Below are 27,960 nucleotides of genomic sequence, written 5' to 3' on the forward strand. Positions count from 1 at the left end.
TATCTCAGGTTTCTGGGCTTTGGGGATGCAGATTTGAGATTTGTTCCGCTGTGTGCTCACTTAGCTACCCCACAAATAACACTTTCTCTGTGGCAAACCTCAGTGACTCAGTGTTTGACTTGTTCTACAGTGGGCAAACCTAGATTGATTACAAATTTGACGAGCAAGCCAGGAGATATGTCTAGACAGCATTTTTGCCCATGGTTCTTTGGCCCCTTGCCAGTGTTGATAGCCCATGGATGAGTCCAAGCAGCTGCCTGGTACATACCGCCCAAGATTTCCCCCAGACACAAAAAGATCAATGCTTTCAAGTAATTTAGGCATATCGCAAACAGCTCAGTGCTTTTAGGAATAAAACAATTATCTAAAGTCCCAGAAGTTGAGTCACAATGCTTGGCATCCATCAAACATTACCAGGTAAGTAAAGTTATAGGAAAATAGGATACATGATAAGGATAGAAACTATAAATGAAGACAAAAGATAAACGGAATAGTCTTACATCTGTTGCATAAAATAAACTTACAGGTAAACATCCTACTGCAAAGAAAATTACAGGTATCTTCCCTGGAAATTTTACCAATTATTTAAGAAAGACATATAACCCATTTTACCCGAACTCCTCCAGGAGTAGAAGAGAAAAAAAAAATGTTTTCTAACATTCATTCTATGTGGGCACCATTGTTCTGATCATGGAATTATATTCCAAGAAATTGTGTTTGTATGTGTGTGTGTATATGCTTAGTTGCTCAGTCGTGTCCGACTCTGTGACTCCATGGACCATAGCCCACCAGGCTCCTCTGTCCATGGGATTTCTCAAGCAAGAATACTAGAGTGGGTAGCCATTCTTTTCTCCAGGGGATCTTCCCAACCCAGGGATTGAATCCATGTCTCCTGTTTAATTGCAAATTAATGCCATAATTGTAAATGGGATTCATTTTACAGTATATTTTCTTGTTAGTACGTAAAGATAAAGGAAAACTCCCATTTTTTTTCTTCATGTTTTTATTTTCCTCACCAGTCATCTCATGAAATCCACTTAAAATTTTGTCACTTTTATGTAGAAATCTTTTTCATTTGCTTCTCTTGAGATTGTTTTGCTGGAAAAACAAAACAGAAGTAAATCAACCAACCAATTAGCAAATAGAAACAAACATTAAAAAACAGAATAAAATAAGTTTGGATGCCCTCCCCGCACAAGTACAAACTGATCCTCTAACCATCAGCAATCCATGACAGATTGACACTGATGCTGCAAAAGCTGTTGACAAGAAAGCAAATTTGAAGGATGCTACTCTCACTTGTCTCTTTAGATCTCTGGCCAATGACATCTTTGGAAAGTCAAGAGGCAAATGGGAAATGTTAACCCCATTTGTTATGCATTGAAATGTGTCCCTTCAAAAGTTCATATGTTATTTAAAGAGTTGTGTTAATAAAAGAAAAAGTTTCTTAAAAATGCATATGTTGAATCATCACATTGTACACATTTTAAAAATCCCATTGTACATCCTAAATAAACATTTTTAATTTGTCAATTATACCTCAGTAAAGCTGGAAATAAATTCATATATCCAAGTCTTAACCCTCAGTATCTAAGAATGTGACATTATCATATTTGGAAGCATGGTTCTTGCAGTTATAATTAATGAAGATGAGGTCATCCTGGAGTAGGTTATGTCTCTAAACCAATCTGACTGGTGTCATTATACAAAGAGGATATTTGGACATGGAGGCATACCAGGAGGATGTCACGTGAAGATTGGAGTTACACTGCCACAAGCCAAGGAACTACCAGAAGCCAGCAGAGACCTGAATCAGACCCTTTCCTAGAGCCTTCAGAGCGGGCATGGCCCTGTCAACAACTTGAGCTTGGACGTCCAAGCTCCCAAACTGTGAGAAAATACATTTCTGTTGTGTGATTCACTCAGTTTGTGGAACTTGATTATAGAAGTCCAGTGTCACAAAGATACCACATTTCTCACATTAAAATACTTTTACTAGTTTCTTTTTCCTCCTATCCTTGATACTAGTGACAAAATTTGCCTGAATCTTACAGGCTCATAAACAAGATTAATTTTTTTTCTATAATATGGTTTATTTATTTTAAACTATAATAAATACCAACAATTTCATACCAAGAAAAAAGTGTAAATAATCATTGTAATAGCATAATTTCTACAGCTTGTTCCATTTTTAATGATAATTAATTTTCCCTCAAAGTTGTTGAATCTCTCTTGCTCAGAGAAAGAGATCTCATCTAGTTAGTTGAAATGCCTTAATTCAAATTAGGAAAATTGTTTTATAAAACAAAAAATCCAAATTTCTTCATGAGGTTAGAACCCATTAATTGCAAACAATAAAATATATGATATTGGAAACACATACATTAAACATGAGTTATTTTCATTTCCCAGATCTATTTGACTCTGGGCACTGAATGATACAGCATGGAATGACTAACACAGCGTACTCAAATGAGAATGGAAAACAGTAAAGAAATGACCAAAACCTCAGAGAGTTCAGTTCATTACTTCTAACCAGTGAAACTCTGTGAAATATTGCTTGTTATTATTTTTTTAAGTTGTTGCTTTGGTCCTCTCTCCCCCTGCAACTATCAGTCATTTCAGATGGTTTTCCTAATCTCAAATGCATACAGTGAGATTTCTCTAAAGTGCTGTTTCCACTTCCTCATCTCTCATTATTTATTCAATCTTCTCAGAATTCTGTCCATGTTTATCCACTGAGATAAGACTTGTCTAGCTAAATATTTTGATCAAGTCATTGTTGATATAGCATGACACTCCCAGTCATTCTGTATGAGTGATCATGCCTCCTGATTAAAATTTTCTATTTATATCTCAGGCTCGTGTGGATCCCTGAGTTGGGAAGATCCCTTAGAGAAGGGAATGTATTCTCCAGTATTCTTGCCTGGAGAATTCCATGCACAGAGGAACCTGGAGGGCTACAGTCCATGGAGTCACAAAGAGTCAGATACAACTGAGCAACTAGTATTTTCTTTCTTGTGGATCTGAGTATCATTAAATACCATCATGAGGGCAGGTAGGATATGCCATCACAATGGAGCTAATTATCGTCTCTTTAGGACTAAAACTACCAACAAGAACAAGGTAGAGGGGATCTCTGCAGTCTAGACGGGAACTTGTAATGGATAGACATGACCTTGCCACTCATGAAGGCAACGGCCAGAGATGGAAGTATTCCAGGCAAGGCTTATCTTCCCCAGTGATCTGAGGGACCCACGCGGTGTGTTGCCTTTCTCACCTACAGATCCAAAGCACACAGTCGCTCCCAGGAGATGGTAGGTTTACTCACCTATTTTCCACATCCTGGATAGTGTCAGACAGAGGCATATTTCTGGTTTCAGGTTGGAAAGGGACAACAAGACCAGCAATGATGGGAAAGACTCCATAGATGATCCAGGGCAAGGTGGGTAGATACACCACTAGGGTAATCAGGAGAGGAGCCAGTGCTGACCCAAACCTACTAGTTATTGCATCTAATCCAAGAGCTTTTGCCCTAAGGGATAAACAAGAATATATAATAATCCAGTGAAAATCTACATATGTAACTTATGATCTATTTTTTGATGTGATTACGTAACATGATAAAACATAATTATTATATATGCATGGGCTTTATGAAAAACACTTGATTTTGTGATTTTCTCTGTGATTTTCCATCTGTCTTTGAAAGATGGAGATGTGTTAGACCCATTTTCATCATTTTAAACAGATGCATTTCCCCTTTCATACTTGTTAGCATTTGTCTTATATATTGCGGTGCTATGTTGGGTGCATATATATTTATAATTGTTATATCTTCTTCTTGGATTGATCCTTTGATCATTATGTAGTTTCCTTCTTTGTCTCTTTTCACAGCCTTTGTCTTAAAGTCTATTTTATCTGATATGAGTATTGCTACTCCTGTTTACTTTTGGTCTCTATTTGCATGGAATATCTTTTTCCAGCCCTTCACTTTCAATCTGTATGTGTCCCTCATTATACAGAGTGAAGTAAGCCAGAAAGAAAAACACCAATACAGTATACTAACGCATATATATGGAATTTAGAAAGATGATAATGATAACCCTGTATACGAGACAGCAAAAGAGACACAGATGTTTAGAACAGTCTTTTGGACTCTGTGGGAGAGGGTGAGGGTGGGATGATTTGGGAGAATGGCACTGAAACATGTATATTATCATATGTGAAACGAATCGCCAGTCCAGGTTCAATGCATGATACAGGATGCTCGGGGCTGGTGCACTGGGATGAACCAGAGGGATGGGATGGGGAGGGAGGTGGGAGGTGGGGTTCAAGATGGGGAACACATTACACCCGGGGAAGATTCATGTCTGTGTATGGCAAAACCAATACAATAATGTAAAGTAATTAACCTCCAATTAAAATAAATAAATTAAAAGAAAAAAAACAAAACAGATACATTGAAATACTGCTTAGTATAGTACATGACACCAAGTCATCTTTTTCAATAAACTTGGTAATAATTATCTTTGGTATATTAAAACATCACTTTTTTAGAAAATCCATATCCAAAGTCAGCAGTAATTAAAATTAAATCCACTTTTTGTCTTTATTTCCTAATATTTTTGGTACTTCACATTTCTTTTTTAAGCATTTATTTTGTCTTTATTTTTATGAATATTTAAAATATTTACATTTTGTATAAAAATTCTGTAACCTATTTTCATTCATTATTATTATTTTTGTTTGTGTTTGTTTTTGTTTTTTTTTAATTTATTTATTTTAATTGGAGGCTAATTAGGGTTGAAGGAAAATTTCTTTAAAATGTTGTATTGGTTTTGGTCATACAACAACACAAGTCAGCCATAATTATACATATATCCTCTCCTTCCTGAGCCTCCTTCCTTTCCCCCATCCCACCCCTCTAGAAAATCACAGAATACCAGGTCGGGCTCCCTGTGTTATACAGAAGCTTCTCACCAGATACCTATTTTACACGCAGCAGTGTATGTATGTTTATGCCACTTTCTCCATTGATCCCACTCCCTCCTTCCTCCACTGTGTCCACGAGTCCATTCTCTATGTCTGCATCTCCATTCCTTCCCTGCAAGGTTTATCAATGCCATTTTTCTAGATTCCATATATATGCTTTAAAATGCGATATTTGTCTTTCTCTTTCTTAGTTCACTCTGTATAACAGGTTCTAGGTTCATCCACCTTACTAGAACTGACTGATTCAGTATTTTGTATTTCTGTTTTACACTCATAACTGGAACTTTCAAATGGTAAATGACTACCTCCTTGTATGTGGAATTAGAACATTTTCTTGGTCCCTTCCCTAAACCACAAATTTTATTAAACTGTTGGACACTATATATCAAAATTTAACCAGGCTTCCAGAGATATAAAAAGTCTTATACTTGAGAAGAGTAGGCATGAGTTCATCACAGTGGACACAGTAACTGGTGACAGCAGCAGCAGCACAGCTGATTCCCACACTTGCCAAAGTCACACGCAGAGTCTGCATTTCTGGTGAGAGGAAGATCAGTGAGGTTAAGACAACTGTGTTGAAACAATCAGCATCCAGCAAGTTTAGTCAAGACCAACAGCTCTATAGACTATTTGAATGTTCGAAACAGGTTGTAGAAAATATTACAATAGCAGAGATCATGGAGTCTTTTATAATCTGAGAGATATAAAGTTATCAACATAGGTTGTAAAATGTACATAAAATGATCTGGGTTAATTATAGCAAATCTCTCTGCATATCTGAGATTTGCCAGAGAACAGGAAGAAAAGGTGAGTCTGGAAGAAATGTGCATCTACTTATTCTGTCCAATACTTATTATATTTTTAATGTAGAAGGTAGGACTATCATGTGGACAATTACTGAGTCTAAGACTCAGCTCTAAAGTTAAGGACTTCCCAATTAAAGTGTAGAATTTTAAGTAACTAGTCATCCTGGGTTCCTTGGGATTTAGGAGGTTTTAGCAATGTGGTATTTTCATTGAAAAAATCAGGAAATTCTTAGGCAAACCTCAGTGGGTCAGTTGACCTAGTGTAGAAAAAGCATTGCCATGGGTATAGCACGAGAGAGAAACAGGAAGACAGGACTGCTCTGTTAGTGGAAAAGCTAAAGAGAACCCAGGTCTACATCAATGTTAGACATGAGGAACCAAGAAAGGAAACTTCTGTTTGGGCAAAGGGACCACTAAAAAAAATTTGCATAAACATTCTCTGCACAGTATAAAAGGAAATCTAGTTATGACTTTATAATATTGTAAAGAACACTCTTATAAGGGAGTAAGCTCATGTCGTTAGTGACATTCTGAGGAGCAGAGCCTGCCCAGCTCTAATGCTGTGCAGCACTTTCTTGCAGTGGGAGATGGTGAAGTATTGTGCTCATTATAGTTCTCCTAATCAATACATATTTTCATTCTATTAACTTATAAAGTAATCTAACATGGAATGGACAGGGACTGTAATCTGCTTAAATCCTGTTCCTGCTGTTTACTCCTTCAGTTCAGTTCAGTTCAGTTGCTCAGTCGTGTCTGACTCTCCGCGACCCCATGAATCACAGCACGCCAGGCCTCCCTGTCTATCACCAACTCCCGGAGTTCACTCAAACTCATGTCCATTGAGTTGGTGATGCCATCCAGCCATCTTATTCTCTGTTGTCCCCTTCTCCTCCTGCCCCCAACCTTTCCCAGCATCAGAGTCTTTTCCAGTGAGTCAACTCGTCGCATGAGGTGGCCAAAGTATTGCAGTTTCAGCTTTAGCATCAGTCTTTCCAATGAACACCCAGGATTGATCTCCTTTAGAATGGACTGGTTGGATCTCCTTGCAGTCCAAGGGACTCTCAAGAGTCTTCTCCAGCACCACAGTTCAAAAGCATCAATTCTTCGATGATCAGCTTTCTTCACAGTCCAACTCTAACATCCATACATGACCACTGGAAAAACCATAGCCTTGACTAGACAGACCTTTGTTGGCAAAGTAATGTCTCTGCTTTTTAATATACTATCTAGGTTGGTCATAACTTTCCTTCCAAGGAGTAAGCGTCTTTTAATTTCATGGCTCCAATCAGCATCCACAGTGATTTTGGAGCCCCGAAAAATAAAGTCTGACACTGTTTCCACTGTTTCCCCATCTATTTCTCATGAAGTGATGGGACCAGATGCCAAGATCTTTGTTTTCTGAATGTTGAGCTTCAAGCCAACCTTTTCACTCTCCTCTTTCACTTTCATCAAGAGGCTTTTGAGTTCCTCTTCACTTTCTGCCATAAGGGTGGTGTCATCTGCATATCTGAGGTTGTTGATATTTCTCCCATTCCTTGGAAAAAGGAGATTTTTTTTTTTTTTCGTTTCCTGGGAGACTACCATAAACAAGAGCTATAGTTGTGGTGACTTAACAGCCCACTCATATGTGCATACTAGAGATGGGAAAGTGGACCAGTCATCAAAGGTGCTAACGAAGAGTGCTAACAAAGGGGTGATCATACTGTGTCGTCACCTGGGATATAAGTGCAAAGCCTCAGCCCTCCCCCCACACTTATTATTCAAAGTGAGAATGGACAAAGGGCAAGAGAACAAGTGCTCCCTAGGGAGATAGTCTGGAATAAATGCTACCAGTTTATAGACACTTCCATGATCTGATGAAGATAATATATGCCTTATTTGCCCTTCACTGACCTTTGATTTTTTTCCCCAAAAAACATTAACAGAAAATCTCATAAATCATCAGATTTGTTTGGGGGAATACTTAGCTCAAAATATGAACCTCTCTTTAAACCTAATTTCAGACAAGTGTGACCAATTACAGTCCCTGAAGGATGGGGAAAAGACCCTTCCTTTCCCCAAAGTCCAGTTTCCTCTCACCTTGGGGCACAAACGTGTTGACCAAAATGGAAATTCCCACTAGGAACAAGAAAAGCATCTGTGTCGGTCGACGGCCCTTGTAATTCAGTACTACAAGTGCAAGACATCGGGCTAAGGTGGTGAGAGCTCCAAAGATGACCTGGAACAGGAATATATTGCTTCCAAAATGCTGTAGATTCATTAAGATGCCATAAAGGGGTACTGTGACTGAAAACCTGCCGTGAACAGAAGAAAGACACAAGCCATAAGATTTAGAGCCCAGGTGCTTCAGTCAACGATTATATCCACCCAGGCGGCTAAAGAATAAAGTCTCAACCTAGTTTCTTCAATTTTAGATGGTAAAGTTACCATAAACAATTACATGTCTATATAAATGAAAACAATATTCCTTTTGTCCTTTTTGGAGTCTCTAAGCAAAGAGTTGGCAGTAAAAATATAATGTGACTCAATAGCCAAACTGGATGGTACGGAGAATTTAAATACATAAGCATTAAAACTAAAAATTTAGGGAAATAACTTCTTTTTGAGGGTTGTCTGTATGCAGAGGGTCCTCCCTTTCTTCCCCTAAAGCCAATACTGTTAAGCACTTCCCTTTTCTCAACTAGTGACTGAAACTGCAAAGAAGTTACCTGTGTCCCCTTGACTTGGCAGCATAGTCTGCTGGTGTCCAAACACAATTCTGGGAAATTTAAAGTTCATATCAGATTTCATGGGGCTAAAAGAAAATGTAAGAATGCAGGAAAGCAAACATGCACCGACTATACCATCAGATATGGAATCAAAGATTCCCGGTGAGGATCTACCTTTTAACCAAGGAGCATCTAAGGGAATGGAATCCACATTAAGGATCTACTTCACCAGAGAGATCTAGACTTAGACATTGCAAGAGAAGAAACCACTAGATCAATTGCAAACAGGTCTTCTCTTGACCGTTATCTGTACTTTTCCCTTCCATTCTGATCGTCTGTGATTCTCTTCTCTTGACCGTTATCTGTACTTTTCCCTTCCATTCTGATCGTCTGTGATTCAGAAATGTAAGTTCATGTCCTAGTGGATGTGAAAAGGTCAAAAAAGCACAATGTAGTTAAGTGAATCAGCAGTCTACTGAGATATGTCTGGGAAGAGATAAAATATACTTTTCAATAGTCACTTTCTTAAGTTTGGCCATGGGTATATACTGTTCTGTGTGCTTTTGTGGTCCATGTGTATACATCTTCAAAAATTCAGAATCTAAAATTTCTCCTCCTGACTCTACCAAAGCATTCCCTCAAGAGATAACAAACGACTTTCACAGAAGGCCGTGGGCCAACACACACAAAAAATGTATCCAAATTATAAACAAAAGTCCATCAATATTGAAGTACATATAAACATTGTAGTGTATTCATGGAATGGAAAACAAAAACACTAGGGAGGAGAATAATCTACTGTTACGTGCAACTGAATGGGTGAATCTACATGAGCGAGGATGAGACACAGGGGCTGTTCCAGAACCCTTTATAATCTACATTATGTGAAGGTCGAGATCAGGCACACTCGTCTATAGTGAAGGAGAGCAGAACAGCTGTTAAGTTTTGTTTGGCAAAGGAGAGGGTGGTTGAGGAGAGAATAGGGGTGGTGCTGGTGGTGATGGTAGTGGGGGACTCCATGGGATTTACGATTTTCTATCTTGATCTGTATGTTGGTTACATTTTTACATACTGACATACTCATTGATTTACATATCTATTCCTGATCTCTTCATGTTTCTGTTTGCAACACTCGTATCAATGAAAACTGAAAGAAAAAATAAAGACAATTAAGTAGGCAAATCTGTACTGCGATAGAAGTTCTCCTCGCTGGAGACTGATAGTATGGTATGACATAATGAACTGTTCATAATATAATCAGCTCCATGTGAGTCTTATTTGCTGTGCTTTCCTCATCTTTCTTTTTAAATTTTTTTATTGAAGGTTAATTGCTTTACAGAATTTTGTTGTTTTCTGTCAAACCTCAACATGAATCAGACATAGGTATACATATCCCCTCCCTTTTGAACCTCTCTCCCATTTCCCACCCCACACCACCCCTCCAGGTTGATACAGAGCCCCTGTTTGAGTCTCCTGAGCCATACAGCAAACTCCCACTGGCTATTTTACATATGGTAACGAAAGTTTCCATGTTACTCTTTCCATACATTTCATCCTCTCCTTCCCTCTCCCACCGTCCATAAGTCTATTCTCTATGCCTATTTCTCTACTGCTGCCCTGCAAATGAATGGTTCAGTACCATTTTTCTAGATTCCGTATATATGTGTTAGAATACGGTATTTATCTCTCTCTTTCTGACTCACTTCACTCTGTATAGTAGGTTCTAGGTTCATCCACCTCATCAGAACTGACTCAAATGATTTCCATTTTATGGCTGAGTAACATTCAATTGTGTATATGTACCACAACTTCTTTATCCATTCATGATGGACAGCTAGGTTGCTTCCATGTTCTAGCTATTGTAAATAGTGCTGCAATGAACAATGGGATACACGTGTAGTTTTCAATTTTGGTTTCCTCAGGGTATCTACCTAGGAATGGGATTGCTGGGTCATATGGAGGTTTTATTTCTAGTTTTTAAAGGAATCTTCACACCATCTTCCATAGTGGCTGCATCAATTTGCATTCCCACCAACAGTGAAAGAGTGTTCCCTTCTCTCCACACCCTCTGCAGCATTTATTGTTTGTAGACTTTTTGATGATGGCCATTCTGACTGGTGTGAGGTGATATGATATTTCATTGTAGTTTTAATTTACATTTCTCTACCAATGAGCAATGTTGAGGATTTTTCATGTGCTTGTTAGCCATCTGTATGTCTTCGGAGAAATGTCTGTTTAGGTCTTTTCCCCACTTTTTGATTGGGTTGTTTGTTTTTCTGGCATTGAGTTGTATGAGCTGCTTATATATTCTGAAAAATAATCCTTTGTCAGTTGTTTTATTCGCTATTATTTTCTCCCATTCTAGGTTTGCCTTTTCACCTTGCTTATAGTTTCCTTTGCTGTGAAGAAGCTTTTAAGTTTAATCAGGTCCCACTTGTTTACTTTTGTTTTTACTTCCATTACTCTTGGATGTGGGTCATAGAGGATCTTGCTTTGATTTATGTCATCAAGTGTTCTGCCTATGTTTTCCTCTAAGAGTTTTAGAGTTTCTAGTTCTATATTTTGGTCTTTAATCCATTTTGAGTTTATCTTTGTGTATGGTGTTAGGAAGTGTTCTAATTTCATTCTTTTACATGTAGTTGTCCAGTTTTCCCAGCACCATTTATTGAAGAGGCTGTCTTCGCACCCATTGCATATTCTTACCTTTTTTATCAAAATCCCATGGATGGAGGAGCCTGGTAAGCTGCAGTCCATGGGGTCACTAATGGTCGGACATGACTGAGCGACTTCACTTTCACTTTTCACTTTCACACATTGGAGGAGGAAATGGCAACCCATTCCAGTGTTCTTGCCTGGAGAATCCCAGGGACGGGGGAGCCTGGTGGGCTTCCGTCTATGGGGTCACACAGAGTCGGACACGACTGAAGTGACTTAGCAACAACCACAACAATATGTGCGTGGGTTTATTTCTGGGCTTTATATCTTGTTCCGTTGGTCTAGATTTCTGTTTCTGTGCCAGTACCATAGTGTCTTGATGACTGTAGCTTTGTAGTATAATCTGAATTCAGGAAGGTTGATTTCTCCAGTTCCATTCTTCTTTCTCAAGACTGTTTTGGCTATTCGGGTTCTTTTTGTGCTTCCATATGAATTGTGAAACTTTTTGTTCTAGTTCTGTGAAAAAATGTCATTGGTAATTTGATAGGGATGGCATTGAATCTGTAGATTACATTTGGTGGTATAGTCATTTTCACAATATTGATTCTTCCTACCCAAGAACATGGACTATCTCTCCATCTGTTTATGTCATTTTTGATTTCTTTCATTAGTGTCTTATAATTTTCTGTGTACAGTTATTTTGTCTTCTTAGTAAGTTTATCCTTACATATTTAATTCTTTTTGTTGCAATAGTGAATGGGATTGATTCCTTAATTTTTCTTTCTGATTTTTCAGTGTTAGTATATAGAAATGCAAGTGATTTCTGTATCATGCAAATTTACTAAATTCACTGATTAACTATAGTAGTTTTCTGATAGTGTCTTGTAGGGTTTTCTATGTACAGTATCATATCATCTGCAAACAGTGAGAGCTTTACTTCTTCTTTTCCAATCTGGATTCCTTTTATTTCTTTTTCTTCTCTGATTGCTGTAGCTAGGGTTTCCAGAACTTTGTTGAATGATAGTGGTGAAAGTGGACATCTTTGTCTTGTTTCTGATCTTAGGGAGAATGTTTTCAGTTTTTCACCATTGAGAATGATGTTTGTTGTAGGCCTATCATATATGGCCTTTTCTATATTGAGGCAAGTTCCTTCTATGCCCATTTTTTAAAGGCTCTTAATCATAAATAGGTGCTGAATTTTGTCAAAGGCTTTTGCTGCATCTACTGAGATTGTCATATGGTTTTCTCTCTCAATTTGCTAATATAGTGTATCACATTGATTGATTTGCATATATTGAAGAATCCTCGCATTCCTGGAATAAACCCAACGTGATCAAGGTGTATAAGCTTTTTGATGTGTTGCTGAATTCTGTTTGCTAAAATTTTGTTGAGGATTTTTGCACTATGTTCATCAGTGATATTGGCCTGTGGTTTTCTTTTTTTGTGTTGTCTTTGTCTGGTTTTGGTATCAGGGTGATGGTGGCCTTGTAGAATGAGTTTGGAAGTGTTCCTTCCTCTGCAATTTTTTGACAAGAGTTTTCGAAGGATAGGCGCTAGCTCTTCTCTAAATGTTTGAAAGACTTCTTCTGTGAAGCCATCTGGTCCTGGACTTTTGTTTTTTGGGAGATTTTTGATCACAGCTTCAATTTCAGTGCTTGTAATTAGGTTGTTCATAATTTCTGCTTCTTCCTGGTTCAGTCTTGGAAGATTGAACTTTTCTAAGAATTGGCCTGTTTCTTCCAGGTTATCCATTTTATTGCCATATAGTTGTTCATAATAATCTCTTATAATCATTTGTATTTCTGCATTGTCTGTTGTAACCTCTCATTTTTCATTTCTAATTTAGTTGATTTGATTCTCCTCTCTTTTTTTCCTGATGAGTCTAGCTAAAGGCTTGTCACTTTTGTTTATCTTCTCAAAGAGCAAGCTTTTAGTTTTATTATTCTTTACTATTGTTTCCTTCATTCTTTTTCATTTATTTCTGCTCAGATCTTTATGATTTATTTCCTTCTACTAATTTTGGTTTTTTTGTTGTTGTTGTTGTTGTTGTTCTTTTTCCAGTTGTTTTAGGTGTAAAATTAGGTTGTCTATTTGATGTTTTTCTTGTTTCTTGAGTTAGGATTGTATTGCTATAAACTTTTCTCTTAGAAGTGCTTTTGCTTCATCCCATAGGTTTTGAGTTGTCATGTTTTCATTGTCATTTGTTTCTAGAAATTTTTTTATTTCCCTTTTGATTTCTTTAGTCATCTGTTGGTTATTTAGAAACATATTGCTTAATCTCCATGTGTTGTGTTTCTTACCATTTTTTTTTCTGGTAATTGATATCTAGTCTTACAGCATTGTCATCAGAGAAGATGCTTGATACAATTTCAATTTTCTTAAATTTACTGAGATTTGATTTGTGACCCAAGATGTGGTCCATCTTGGAGAATGCTCCAAGTACACTTGAGAAGAAGGTGTAATTTCTGCATTTGGATGGAATGTCCTGAAGGTACCAACGAGATCCATCTCATCTAGTGCATCATTTAAGACGTGTCTTTCCTTATTAATTTTCTGTTTTGATGATCTGTTCATTGGTGTGAGTGGGGTGTTAAAGTCTCCTACTATTATTGTGTTACTGTCAATTTCCCCTTTTATGTCTGTTAGTGTTTGTCTTATGTACTGAGGTGCTTCTATGTTGGGTGCGTAGATATTCACAATTGCTATGTCTTCCTCTTGGATTGATCCCTTGATCATTATGTAGTGTCCTTCTGTATCTCTTGTAGTATTCTGTAAGGTTTATTTTGTCTGATACGAGGATTGCTACTCCAGCTTTCTTTTGCTTCCCATTTGCAGGAATATATTTTTCAATCCCCTCACTTTCAGTCTATATGTGTCGAGGTCTGAAGTGGGTTTCTTGTAGACAGAATATATGTAGGTCTTGTTTTGTATTCATTCAGCCAGTCTATCTTTTGGTTGGAGCATTTAATCCATTTACATTTAAAGTAATTATTGATAGGTATGTTCCTATTGCCATTTCCTTAATTGTATGGGGTTGATTTTGTAGATCTTTTTTCTTCTCTTGTATTTCTTGACTATATAGGTCCCTTTAACATTTGTTGTAAAGCTGGTTTGGTGGTAATGAATTCTCTTAACTTTTGCTTGTCTGAAAAGCTTTTTATTTCTCCATCAATTTTGAATGAGATCCTTGCCAGGTACTGTAATCTTCATTGTAGATTTTTCCCTTTCAGTACTGTAAATATATCCTGCCATTCCCTTCTGGCTTGCAGAGTTTCTGCTGAAAGATCAGCTGTTAGGTGTATGGGGTTTGCCTTGTATGTTACTTGTTGCTTCTCCCTTGCTGCTTTTAATATTCTTTCTTTGTACTTAGTCTTTGTTAGTTTGTTTGGTATGTGTCTTGGTGTGTTTCTCCTTGGGTTTATTCTATATGGGAGTCTGTGCCTCTTGGACTTGATCAACTATTTCCTTTTCCATGTTGGGGAAATTTTCAGCTCTAATCTCTTCAAAAATTTTCTCATATACTTTCTTTTTTCTCTTCTTCTACTGGGACCTCTATAATTTGAATGTTGGTACATTTGATATTGTTCTGAGGTCTCTGAGACTATCCTCAGTTCTTTTCATTCCTTTACTTTATTCTGCTCTTCAGAAGTGATTTCCGTCATTTTATCTTCCAGCTCACTGATTCATTCTTCTGCTTCAGATATTTTGCTATTGATTCCTTGAAGGCAATGGCAAGCCACTCCAGTACTCTTGCTTGGAAAATCCCATGGACGGAGGAGCCTGGTAGGCTGCAGTCCATGGGGTCGCTAAGGGTCGGACATGACTGAGCGACTTCACTTTCACTTTTCACTTTCACACATTGGAGAAGGAAATGGCAACCCACTCCAGTGTTCTTGCCTGGAGAATCCCAGGGATGGGGGAGCCTGGTGGGCTGCCATCTATGGGGTCACACAGAGTCGGACACGACTGAAGTGACTTAGCAGCAGCAGCAGAGTATTTTCAATTTCAGTAAGTGTGTTGTTTGTCTCTGTATGTTTATTCTTTAATTTTTCTAGGTCTTTGTTAATTGATTCTTGTATTTTCTTCATTTTGTTTTCAAGGTTTTTGATCATTTTTACTATCATTATTCTGGATTGTTTTTCAGGTAGTTTGCCTATTTCCTCTTCATTTATTTGGACTTCTGTGTTTCTAGTTTGTTCCTTCATTTGTGTAGTAATTCTCTGCCTTTACATTATTTTTTTTTAACTTATTGTGTTTGAGGTCTCCTTTTCCCAAACTTCAAGGTTGAATTCTTTCTCCTTTTGGTTTCTGCCCTCCTAAGGATGGTTTTTCCCATGGTCATGTATGAATGTGAGAGTTGGACTGTGAAGAAAGCTGATCACCGAAGAATTGATGCTTTTGAACTGTGGTGCTGGAGAAGACTCTTGAGAGTCCCTTGGACTACAAGGAGATCCAACCAGTCCATTCTAGAGGAGATCAATCCTGGGTGTTCATTGGAAGGACTGATGCTAAAGCTGAAACTCCAATACTTTGGCCACCTCATGCGACGAGTTGACTCACTGGAAAAGACTCTGATGCTGGGAGCGATTGGGGGTAGGAGGAGACGGGGAAGACAGAGAATGAGGTGGCTGGATGGCATCACTGACTCGATGGACATGACTTTGAGTGAACTCCGGGAGCTGATGATGGACAGGGAGGCCTGGCGTGCTGTGGTTCATGGGGTCGCTAAGAGTCGGACACGACTGAGCAACTGAACTGAACTGAACTGAAGGTTGGTCCAGTGGTTTGTGTAAGCTTCATATAGGGTGAGATTTGTGCTGAGTTTTTGTTTGCTTGTTTGTTTGTTTTTCCTCTGATGGGGAAGGCTGAGTGAGGTGGTAACCCTGTCTGCTGATGATTGGGTTTGTATTTTTGTTTTGTTTGTTGTTTAGATGAGGCATCCTGCACAGGGTGCTACTGGTGGTTGGGTGATGCCAGGTCTTGTATTCAAGTAGTTTCCTTTGTGTGAGTTCTCACTCTTTGATACTCCCTACCCCACTCCAATACTCCTGCCTGGAGAATCCCATGGATGGAGGAGCCTGGTAGGCTGCAGTCCATAGTGCCTCTTAGAGTCGGACACGACTGAGAGACTTCACTTTCATTTTTCACTTTCATGCATTGGAGAAGGAAATGGCAACCCACTCCAGCATTTTTGCCTGGAGAATCCCAGGGACGGGGGAGCCTGGTGGGCTGCCGTCTCTGGGGTTGCACAGAGTCGGACACGACTGAAGTGACTTAGCAGGAGCAGGAGGAGGGTTAGTTCTCTGGTAGTATAGTTCCTTGGAGTCAGTGCTCCCACTCCAAAGGCTCAGGGCTTGACCTCTGGTCAGGTACAAAGATTCCACAAGTGGTTTGTTGTGGAATTAAGTGAGATTAAAACAAAAATGCAAAAATGAGAAACCAAAGATGAACCCCAGACAAATGGCAGCTACAAAGTCAGGCAAATAATAATCAAAATAATGGAATATACAAATATACATATATACCCATAAACAAAGTGAAAACAGTCCAACAAAAATAAACTACAATAGATTGACCTGGCAAACAAAAGAAATCAAAAATTATATTTATCAGTTAAGAACAAAACTAACTAAAAGACAAACTGGAAAACAAAACTAAAGCAAGGTGCCAAGTGGGGAATAAAGCAGTGGAAACAAAACTAACAATTATATTGAGAGCAAAGAAAAGAGAGAAAGGAAAAAAAGAATAGATATGCAAAGTTAAATAGAGGTAGATGAAGAAGATTTAAATACATTAAAGATTAACTGCAAGGGGAAAAGAACAGTAGGAAAAGCAAACAAAGATATAAATGTAGAAAAATAGTTACAGTTTTAAGATTAAAATTTAAAAAAGGGGGTGGAAGGATAACTTCACAGAACTGCAAAAGCCCAATGTAGAGGCAGAGGTTTATATCAACAACAAAAAATGTCACTAAGAAAAAAAAGAGAAACACTCAAAAGCTTTATTGTCCATCTAGTCAAGGCTATGGTTTTTCCCATGGTCACGTATGGATGTGAGAGTTGGACTGTGAAGAAGGCTGATCACCGAAGAATTGATGCTTTTGAACTGTGGTGCTGGAGAAGACTCTTGAGAGTCCCTTGGACTGCAAGGAGATCCAAGCACTCCATTCTAAAGGAGATCAGTCCTGGATGTTCATTGGAAGGACTGATGCTAAAGCTGAAGCTCCAATACTCTGGCCACCTCATGTGAAGAGTTGACTCATTGGAAAAGACTCTGATGCTGGGAGGGATTGGGGGCAGGAGAAGGGGACGACAGAGAATGAGATGGCTGGATGGCATCAGCGACTCGATGGACATGAGTTTGAGTGAACTCCGGGAGTTGGTGATGGACAGGGAGGCCTGGCGTGCTGTGATTCATGGGGTCGCAAAGAGTCAGACACGACTGAGCGACTGAACTGAATTGAACTGAACCGAGGTTTCATAGTGCCAATAAAATCAACAATTACAGCAGAGGGGTTAAGCGGAGGGGTGGGGGTGGGGATGAGGGGTGGCAATCCAAAAGAATCTACAGAACAAGTCAAAACGTAAGAACAATAAATGTTTTTCTTGAGTCACTGCTGTCCTCCCTCTCACAACACTGTCATAACCTTTTGTAATAAACAGATTCATGTTCCCAATTCAAGTTGTCATACATTGTTGGTAACCCACCTCACAAACAGGAGGAGACACATCCTTTTACGCAGGTTGGGTGTGCGGAATAAGTCAAACACATTAGTTTTGGCCTGTGCTCCCTCCAGCTCCTCCTGCATGGTCACTCTCAAACTCTTGAACAAAAGTAAACAAATATCATTTGCTAGCATAGTGCCAGGGATTGTGATGAGTGCCAATAGGATAAGAGATGTTTGTCTTTTCTTTCTAGTGTAGCATATTCAGGTATGACCTAAATCAAATCCCTTACAATTATACAGTGGAGATGACAGATAGATTCAAGGGATTAGACCTGATAGACACTTGCCTGAAGAACTATGGATGGGGGTTCATAATATTGTAAGGAGGTGGTGACCAAAACCATCCCAAAGAAAAAGAAATGCAAGAAGGCAAAATGGTTGTCTGAGGAGGCTTCACAAATAGCTGAGAAAAGAAAAGAAGTGAAAGGCAAAGGAGAAAGGGAAAGATATACCCGTCTGAATGCAGAGCTCCAGAGAATAGCAATGAGTGATAAGGAAGTCTTCTTAAGTGAACAATGCAAAGAAACAGAGGAAAACAGAATGGGAAGGACTAGAGATCTCTTCAAGAAAACTGGAGATACCAAGGGAATATTTCTTGCAAAGATGGGTATGGTAAAGGACAGAAATGGCAAGGACCTAACAGAAGCAGAAGAGATTAAAAAGAGGTGGCATGACTACCCAGGAGAACTACACAAAAAAGGTCTGAAGGACCCAAATAACCACAATTGCGTGTTTACTCACCTAGAGTGAGACATCCTGAAGTGTGAAGTCAAGTGGACCTTAGCAAGCATTATTATGAACAAAGCTAGTGGAGGTGATGGAATTCCAACTGAGCTGTTTAAAATCCTAAAAGATGCTGCTGCTAAAATGCTGCACTCAATATGTCAGTAAACTTATAAAACTCAGCAGTGACCACAGGACTGGAAAAGGTCAGTTTTCATTCCAATCCCAAAGAAAGGCAATGCCAAAGAATGCTCATGCTACTGCACAATTACACTCATTTCACATGCTACAAGGTGATTCTCAAAATCCTTCAAGCTAGGCTTCAAAGCACACAAACTGAGAACTTCCAGATGTACAAACTGGATTTAGAAAAGGCAAAGGAACCAGAGATCAAATTTCCAACATCTGCTGGATCATAGAAAAGGCCAGGAAATTCCAGAAAAATGCCTACTTCTGCTTCATTTGTTATGCTAAAGCCTTTGACTGTGTGGATCACAACAAATTGTGGAAAATTCTTCAAGAAATGGGTATACCATACCACCTTACTGGCCTCCTGAGAAACCTATAGGCAGGTCAAGAAGCAACAGAATGGACATGGAACAATAAACTGGTTCAAAACTGGGAAAGGAGTACATCAAGGCTATACATTGTGACCCTGCTTATTTAAATTACATGCAGAGTACATCATGCAAAAATGCCAGGCTGTAAGACTCACAAGCTGGAATCAAGATAGCCGGGAGAAATATCAACAACCTCAGATATGCAGAAGATACCACTCTAATGGCAGAAAGTGAAGAGGAACAAAAAAGCCTCTTGATGAGTGTGAAAGAGGAGAGTGAAAAAGCTGGCTTAAAACTCAGCACTCAAAAACCTAAGATCATGGCATCCAGTCCCATCACTTCATGACAAAGAGTTGGGGAAAAGGGGTAAAAGTGGAAACAGTGGCAAATTTTATTTTCTTGGCTCTAAAATCACTATAGATGGTGACTGCAGCCATGAAATTAAAAGTCACTTGCTCCTTGGAAGAAAAGCTATGACAAACCTCTACAGTCCATTAAAAAAACAGAGATATCACTTTGCTGACAAAGGTCCATGTAGTCAAAGCTATGGTTTTGTAGTCATGTACAGATGTGAAAGTTGGACCATAAAGAAGGCTGAGCTCCGAAAAACTGATGTTTTTGAATTGCATGCTAGAGACTCTTGAGAGTCCCCTGGGCAGCAAGGAGATCAAACCAGTCAGTCCTAAAGGAAATCAACCCTGAATATTCACTGGAAGGACTGATGCTGAAACTCCAATACTTGGCCACCTGCTGCAAAGAGCTGACTCATTGGAAAAGACCCTGATGCTGGGAAAGACTGAGGGCAAGAGGAGAAGGGGCAATGGAAAATGAGATGATTGGATGGCATCACTCAATGGAGATGGGTTTGAGCAAACTCTGGGAGATAGTGAGGGATAGGGAAGACTGGCGAGGTGCAGTCCATGGGGTCACAAAGAGTTGGACATGACTTAGCAACTGAACAATATTACACATGCAATCACAGGTGTGATGCTGATATGGAGTAGGTAAGAAGTTAAGGGATACTCCAGGAAATTAAATGGCAACCATTAAATTTTGAAAATGAAAGCACAGAGGGTTCAGGGCATCCTGGAGAGTACAGTCAGATCAGGAAGTGAGATAAAGGAAGCTTTGTACAGTGCTCAAAGCTCTTTTCTATGAGCTTTATGGCCTTTACGGCCATAAAGAACCAGGGGATTTGTATTCTCAACTAGCTGCCCTCGTTAGAAAAGCAGCTTGCCTACCTCATTAGGAGAAGTCAGGTGTCAGTTTATGACTCCCATTCAGCCCAGTGACCACTTTCCCTTTCTGCTCACCTCCATATTCAGGGTTGCCTCGGCATTCTTCATTTCATTTCTGTGTGCAACTTTCTTAAGTTCCCTTAGTCCTTCATCTGTTTTATTGGTGACAATCAGCCATCGTGCAGATTCCACCAGCCACCTGATGAAAGGTGAGTACCCAAGTGCAGTCAGTTCTCTCTTGCTTATTTGTCATATGGTTAATTATAGCATATTTTTTTGCCTTCAATCCAATATTCACCTCTTCAAGTATTGGGTTAGGAAAAGGAGCTCATGTTTTGTTACATACTGCTAGGAAAATACAAGAATGACCGCTTTATGTAGTACATCTAAAAGATGTTCTACATGCAAAGGATCATAGAATTTGCAGTCAAATTGCCTCTCTGCTTACTCAGCAGAAGGTTTTCTAAGAAGCCTATGAAGCTTGAGTTTGAGAGTCCCTCACTTGCATAATTCCCTTCAACGCTAAGCATGAGATCCAGCACATTTGTGCACATAGTGCATATTCATAATATATATTATCTTGAAAAAAGAAGCCCCCAAATGCATTTCAGTTCAGTTCAGTCACTCAGTCAAGTCCAACACTTTGCAACCCCATGGACTGCAGCATGCTAGGCTTCCCTGTCCATCACCAACACTCAGAACCTGCTCAAACTCACGTTCATTGAGTTGGTGATGCCATCCAACCATGTATGCTTTTCAGTTCAGTTCAGTTCAGTCTCTCAGTCGTGTCCGACTCTTTGCTTTTAGGCCAACAAATATTGTCAATACTCCTGCCACTTCCAGCAATGTCGGTGGAATGCAAATGTAGGGAAGCCTGGTGTGCTACAGTCCATGGGGTCATAGAGAGTCGGACACCACTGAGTGACTGAACAGCAACTACATAAATGGGGGTCACCTATTTACATCTGCCCCAGTTTCCTTATCAATAAACAGAGACAATAAACACACCTTCCTGGTTAAGAGGATAGAATGACTTAGCAGATGAGTCTGATGTAGATTATCCTTTTTATTGCTCTCTCTTTGTACTCATGTCACTGTAATAAATCCATAGCAATCTTTCTGGGATCTACTGAATATGACTTTCCTTAGAATGGTTTTAAGTGTAGGGACGAGATTATCCATAAATAAATGTTCGCTAATCTTAAGGGAAGACAGAGTGATGAACACATAATGTAAATCATCCAATCTGCGTGTTATTTTCTCTTTTGGGGAAATTAAGCTGCTATTTTGTTAAATTACGCTATGAATACATTTTCTGCCTCTTCCTTTATCCAATTTAATCTCCAACATAGAAAATCATCAAGAACTTGATTGTATCATATTCATTCCAAAGCCAAAAAATTGAAGCTTTATCTTTCAAAAATACTTAAGTATATATTTTATATTAAGAAAAATAGTCATGTAACTATAACTCATATTGAGTCATATAACTCAATGAAACAACACCGGATAAGACTTAGGAAGCAAAATGGCAGAAAATACCTGGAACTCCCAGGCAGAAAACTCATTGTTATTCTGTGTTCTGCTTCTCAGATCTCAAACTGAACAGAGTAAACAGATGAAAGACCCTGGTTTAGGCAGAAACAATAAGAAAGGGTTCAGGGAATAAGAAAATCAAAATATCCCAATTCAGCAAGCATTTTCATCCCAGGTCCCCTTAAAACACAGTGAGAGAGATTCTCATACCTTGAGGAGAAAGAGAAGACAAAGAAAGGTATAGACACCACCAGCTGCAGGGTGCGCCACTCTCGAAAGACAAAAGCCAGTCCTCCCAGCATCATCTGTCCAATGCTAACAGCACAAGCTATCAGCATTATTACCATGGCTTTAGACTGGGACCTTGTCCACTCTGCAACTAAAGGAAAACCCAATTGGGATATTAATGTCATCGAAGGGTGAAATTTCAAGATCAGATTCAAGGCTTGGAAAATGAAGAAAAACAAAACTGTTGACTTACTGAGCATCCAGTTATTTACTATGATGGTCAAAGCAGAACAGCCTGACCAGAAGCGTAGCAAGCAGTAAATGAGGAAGGTGGGAGCAAAGGCTGCACAGGTCCCAGAGATGGCGAGCTGGAGCAAACAGCATCTGAGAATCAACTTTCGCCCAAACCTAAGAAACAGAGAGGCAGCTTAGATTATGGAGGTAGTGATTATTTGTGGTGAAAAATTTAAAAGACATACTTTGAAGTTTAGAGAATGTTTTAATAAGTGATTCTTTGTATCTGGAAGCTTGAGTACACAAAAGCCAGGTCAACAATGGAAATTGCTTCAAGGTAACACTCCTTGTTACCTAAATAAGTAGGTATAATGAGATGACTGCATGGCATCACTGCCTCGATGGACATGAGTTTGGGTGAACTCCGGGAATTGGTGATGGACAGGGAGGCCTGGCGTGCTGTGATTCATGGGGTCACAAAGAGTCGGACACGACTGAGCGACTGAACAGAATGGACGGAACGGAATGTTACCTAAACAAGTGTTATAATACAAAACATTACTGAAACTTCATTGCCCAGTCACCAGGAGACCCGATCCAGGGATCAAACCCAGATTTCCTGCAATGCAGGTAGACTTTACCATCTGAGCCAGCAGGGAAGCCCTTAAAAAAACCACAGTGTTGGAAATTATAATATACTATAAGCACTCATTGTACTAACTTATGTATTTAGCAGAGTAGAGAATCTCTATAGTGTGTAGTGCTGCGGCCAGCACAGCAAGTAGGGATCAAAAGCAGTCAACGCACAGTTTGAACAGAATTAAAGTTGTAAAGATGGGAGTGGGGGACTCAAGATCTCGTGGGTCAAGAGCCTTGCTCCTCAGAGTCACATCACTTTTATTTAGTGTCTTGGCAAGCAGAAAGTATCTATTGTGTTACAGTGAAGTCAGCTTCCTGTGTCCTGGGTCACGTCTCCCATTTTATTGATTACTTTAAACTATTTTTGTTATTTTCTTGTACGGGGCTACCACCTAACTGGAGGTCATAGACCCACATATGCCTTGAGAAAACATCTTAGTGTGTGCACAAGCAGCATTCTGAACTTGCGCTGACCCGGCATTCCAAGGTCCACACTATGTTTTTCCTTAGTTTAGAAGGGCATGACAACCCCAGCTGATCAGCCCGATGTGCTTTTATTTGGGTTATACTCTGCTGCTATGTTTTGCTTTTATTCTTTTCCCATGGTGATTTTCTCATTGCTTAGCCAGTGCAACAGGTGGCTGACCAGTGTAGGACACAGAGGGCTAAAAGTGGTCTCTAGCACCAGACAAGTTAAGACGTAACTGATGCAAAAGATCAGTGAAACAGTGCATCAAAGTTGTTAAGGTTTATGTAAGAGTCACACTAAATTTCCATGTATTTGTAAAAATTCCAGTTTTCCTTCTGCTTCTGTTTTGTAATTTCATTCTGTTGTAATCACAGAAAATATTTTTTATTTTTTAAATTTTTTTAAATTTTATTTTATCGGAGGCAAATTACCTTACATTAATATATTGGTTGATTTTGCCATACATGACACGAATCCGCCCCGGGTGTACATGTGTTCCCCTTCTTGAACCCCCCTCCCACCTCCCTCTTCCCCATATCCTCCCTCTAGGTATCCCTGTGCACCAGCCCCAAACATCCTGTATCATGCGTCGAACCTGGACTGGTGATTCATTTCACATATGATGATATATATGCTACAATGCCATTCTCCCAAATCATCCCACCTTCACTCTCTCCCACAGAGTCCCAAAGACTGTTCTATATACCTATGTCTCTTTTGCAGTCTCGTATACAGGGTTAAGGTTACCATCCTTCTAAATTCCATATATATGCCTTAGAATACGAATTGACTCACTGGAAAAGACTCTGATGCTGGGAAAGGTTGGGGGCGGGAGAAGAAGGGGATGACGGAGAATGAGATGGCTGGATGGCATCACCGACTCTGTGGACATGAGTTTGAGTGTACTCCGGGAGTTGGTGATGGACAGGGAGGCCTGGCGTGCTGTGATTCATGGGGTCGCGGAGAGTCGGACACGACTGAGCGACTGAACTGAACTGAACTGAATACTGTATTGATGTTTTTCTTTCTGGCTTACTTCACTCTGTATAATAGGCTCCAATTTCATCCACCTCATTAGAACTGATTCAAATGCATTCTTTTTGATGGCTGAAAAATACTCCATTGTGTGTATGTACCAAAGCTTTCTTATCCATTCATCTGCAGATAGACATCTAGGTTGCTTCCATGTCCTGGCTATTATAAACAGTGCTGCAATGAACATTGGAGTACATGTGTCTCTTTTAATTCTGGTTTCCTCGGTGTGTACGCCCAGGAGTGCGATTGCTGGATCATATGGTAGTTCTATTTCCAGTTTTTTGAGGAATCTCCACACTGTTCTCCATAGTGGCTGTACTAGTTTGCATTCCCACCAACAGTGTAAGAGGGTTCCCTTTTCTCCACACCCTCTCCAGCATTTATTGCATGTAGACTTTTGGATAGCAGCCATTCTGACTGGTGTGAAATGGCATCTCATTGTGGTTTTGATTTGCATTTCTCTGATTATGAGAGATGTTGAGCATTTTTTCATGTGTTTGTTAGCCATCTTTATGTCTTCTTTGGAGAAATGTCTGTTTAGTTCTTTGGCCCATTTTTTGATTGGGTCATTTATTTTTCTGGAATTGAGCTGCAGGAGCTGCTTGTATAATTTGGAGATTAATCCTTTATCAGTTGCTTCATTTGCTATTATTTTCTCCCATTCTGAAGGCTGTCTTTTCACCTTGCTTAGAGTTTCCTTTGCTGTGCAGAAGCTTTTGATTTTAATTAGGTCCCATTTGTTTATTTTTGCTTTTATTTACAATATTCTGGGAGGTGGCTCTTGGAGGATCCTGCTGTGATTTATGTCGGAGAGTGTTTTGCCTACATTCTCCTCCAGGAGTTTTATAGAATCTGGTCTTACATTTAGCTCTCTAATCCATTTTGAGTTTATTTTGGTGTATGGTGTTAGGAAGTGTTCTAGTTTCACTCTTTTACAAGTGGCTGACCAGTTTTCCCAACACCACTTGTTAAAGAGACTGTCTTTTCTCCATTTTATATTCTTGCCTCCTTTGCCAGGTTGCCTTGCCCTTCATTACCTCCTACAGTTTGCTCAAACTACTCAAAGCAATCTACAGATTCAATGAATCCCTATCAAATTATCAATGGCATTTTTCACAGAACAAGAACCTCCTGTCTTGAAGCACCTTCCTCTTCTTCCCATTGGTAACTCCTTCTCAACTTTATAAAGGAAGTTTATGGTAGTTCACCTCCAAGTATTATTCTGAAATTCCCCTCAGATGTTATGGAGGTGACATTTCTGTGCCCAGTACAGAGAGCCCAGTGGCAACAAATGGCATCCATCAGAATGAGTCTAATTCTACATTTCCATCTATAACTTCCTGGGAACCAAGGCAACCCACCGTGTAAACTGTGTATTGGAACTCAGTAATTACTTCTCTATGAAACAATCATAAACTGTGAAAACACACAGTGGCAGGGCAGCAGTGATGTGGAGACACTCACCTGTCTGAAAGATAGCCGTATATGAAGCTTCCCACCTGCATTCCAGCCATGAATACAAACTGAACCACTGATTTCTGTGACTGGTGATCACATACGAGGTCCCACTGAAGGAGAAGGCAATCAGTACAGAGGAGCACCACAGCATTTCAAAGCCTTCGGTGAGTACATTCTGCTTTCCTTTCCTACATTTACTCACCTGTACTATTTAAGTCCCAGTTTAAGCATGGCTTTTCTAGAAACTCTCAACTCAATCTTTCAGATTTTATCAGGACCAATCTTTATATTCACTTAGCACTGCATACCTCAGTGATTCTCAACCTTTTCCATACACTGAAAATAGTTGAGGTGTGTTTTTTTTTTTTTTATCACTGATGTCTGGATCACATCTAGAGTGAAATACACTGATTTGTTTCTCTGACAATTAGTCAAGAAATGGAATTTTTTAAAGTTAATAGAAGTACTTCCAATTACCACTAGGCTGAGAACATGCAGCTAAAAATAATTTTTCACACGTTGTATCAAACATGTACTTATCTAAACATCAATCTCCTCATTAAATTTTAAGGTTAGTGACAGTAAAATTCATATCCAGTTTGCTGATTTCCTCATTTTCAATTGTAATTAAAGATGAAGTGAAAGTGTTAGTCGCTCAGTTGTATCTGACTATTTGTGACCCCATGCACCAGGTTCCACTGTTTGTGGAATTTTCCAGGCAAGCATACTGGAGTGGGTAGCCATTCCCTTCTCCAGGGGTCCTTCCTGACCCAGGGATCAAAGCCAGGTCTCCTGCATTACAGGCGGATTCTTTACCGTCTGAGCCACAAGGGAGACTGTGATTGTAATGTGAGTTCTTAGCAATTTAAAAAGATAAACAACCACTGAAAGAATAAAAGGGAACTCATTACATTATCTTCTCAGTAACAAGATTTGAACAGTGTCTATTTTGTGTTATTCTAAACTGACTGCAGCCATGAAATTAAAAGACGCTTTCTCCTTGGAAGGAAAATTATGACCAACCTAGACAGCATATTAAAAAGCAGAGACATTACTTTGCCAACAAAGTTCTGTCTAGTCAAGGCTATGGTTTTTCCTGTGGTCATGTATGGATGTGAGAGTTGGACTGTGAAGAAAGCTGATTGCCTAAGAATTGATGCTTTTGAACTGTGGTGCTACAGAAGACTCTCTAGAGTCCCTTGGACTGCAAGGAGATCCAACCAGTCCATTCTAAAGGAGATCAGTCCTGGGTGTTCATTGGAAGGACTGATGCTAAAGCTCCAATACTTTGGCCACCTCATGCGAAGAGTTGACTCATTGGAAAAGACTCTGATGCTGGGAGGGATTGAGGGCAGGAAGAGAAGGGGACGACAGAGAATGAGGTGCCTGGATGGCATCACCGACTCAATGGACATGAGTTTGAGTGAACTCAGGGAGTTGGTGATGGGCAGGGAGGCCTAGCGTGCTGTGATTCATGGGGTCGCAAAGAGTCGGACATGACTGAGCGACTGAACTGAACTGAAATACCCACGCCAAGTACTCAGAAGAGGAAAATGGGGCCTTACCTCAGTCACGATGGTGGAGGAGAACAAGCTGTGGTCATACACCCAGCCATCCACACAGGGCTCTGTATCCAGGTCAGTCATGTTGGGGAAGGTCCTATTCAGGTGAAGGAGCTGCCACTGCGGGTAGAGGAAGCGATGACAGTTCTCTGGCTTTAAGTTTGAATCCAGTGGGATGGAGATTCTCAGGAGGACATCAGGGCTGAGGATCCCAGTGGCATTATCCAGGATGTAGACCCAGCAGCGATGACCAGGAATGGCAGCAGTGAAGTTCTCCAACAGTATATGACAGGCTGCTAACCCAACAAGAGGAAGAGCTAAAACCATCTGAAGGATCTGGAATTTTCCCAGGCCACCAACTTCATTAAGGAGCTCCTCAAAAGCCAT

The 27,960-nt window shown here is 39.6% G+C and overlaps 1 protein-coding gene across 2 annotated transcripts; it reads right to left on the minus strand.

Moving 5' to 3' along the window:
- Nucleotides 1-1,037: 1,037 nt before the first annotated feature.
- On the minus strand, nucleotides 1,038-27,960 carry LOC129548441 (solute carrier family 22 member 10-like). 2 transcript variants are annotated; one of them, XM_055414964.2, is made up of 10 exons: nucleotides 27,577-27,960; nucleotides 26,018-26,121; nucleotides 22,430-22,584; nucleotides 22,159-22,327; nucleotides 20,488-20,611; nucleotides 17,872-17,987; nucleotides 7,881-8,095; nucleotides 5,424-5,532; nucleotides 3,332-3,535; nucleotides 1,038-1,098 (listed from the first exon to the last, which is right to left on the minus strand). In XM_055414964.2, exons 1-10 carry the CDS (start codon nucleotides 27,958-27,960, stop codon nucleotides 1,038-1,040), a joined length of 1,641 nt encoding a protein of 546 aa, XP_055270939.2. The 2 variants fall into 2 exon arrangements, with proteins under 2 accessions (XP_055270939.2, XP_088688230.1); XM_088832104.1 differs by lacking the exons at nucleotides 22,159-22,327; nucleotides 22,430-22,584.

This window comes from Moschus berezovskii, chromosome 25 (genome assembly GCF_049115385.1).
Source record: "Moschus berezovskii isolate FMDL1 chromosome 25, NW_MosBer_1.0, whole genome shotgun sequence".
In the NCBI taxonomy this organism is placed as follows: domain Eukaryota; kingdom Metazoa; phylum Chordata; class Mammalia; order Artiodactyla; family Moschidae; genus Moschus; species Moschus berezovskii.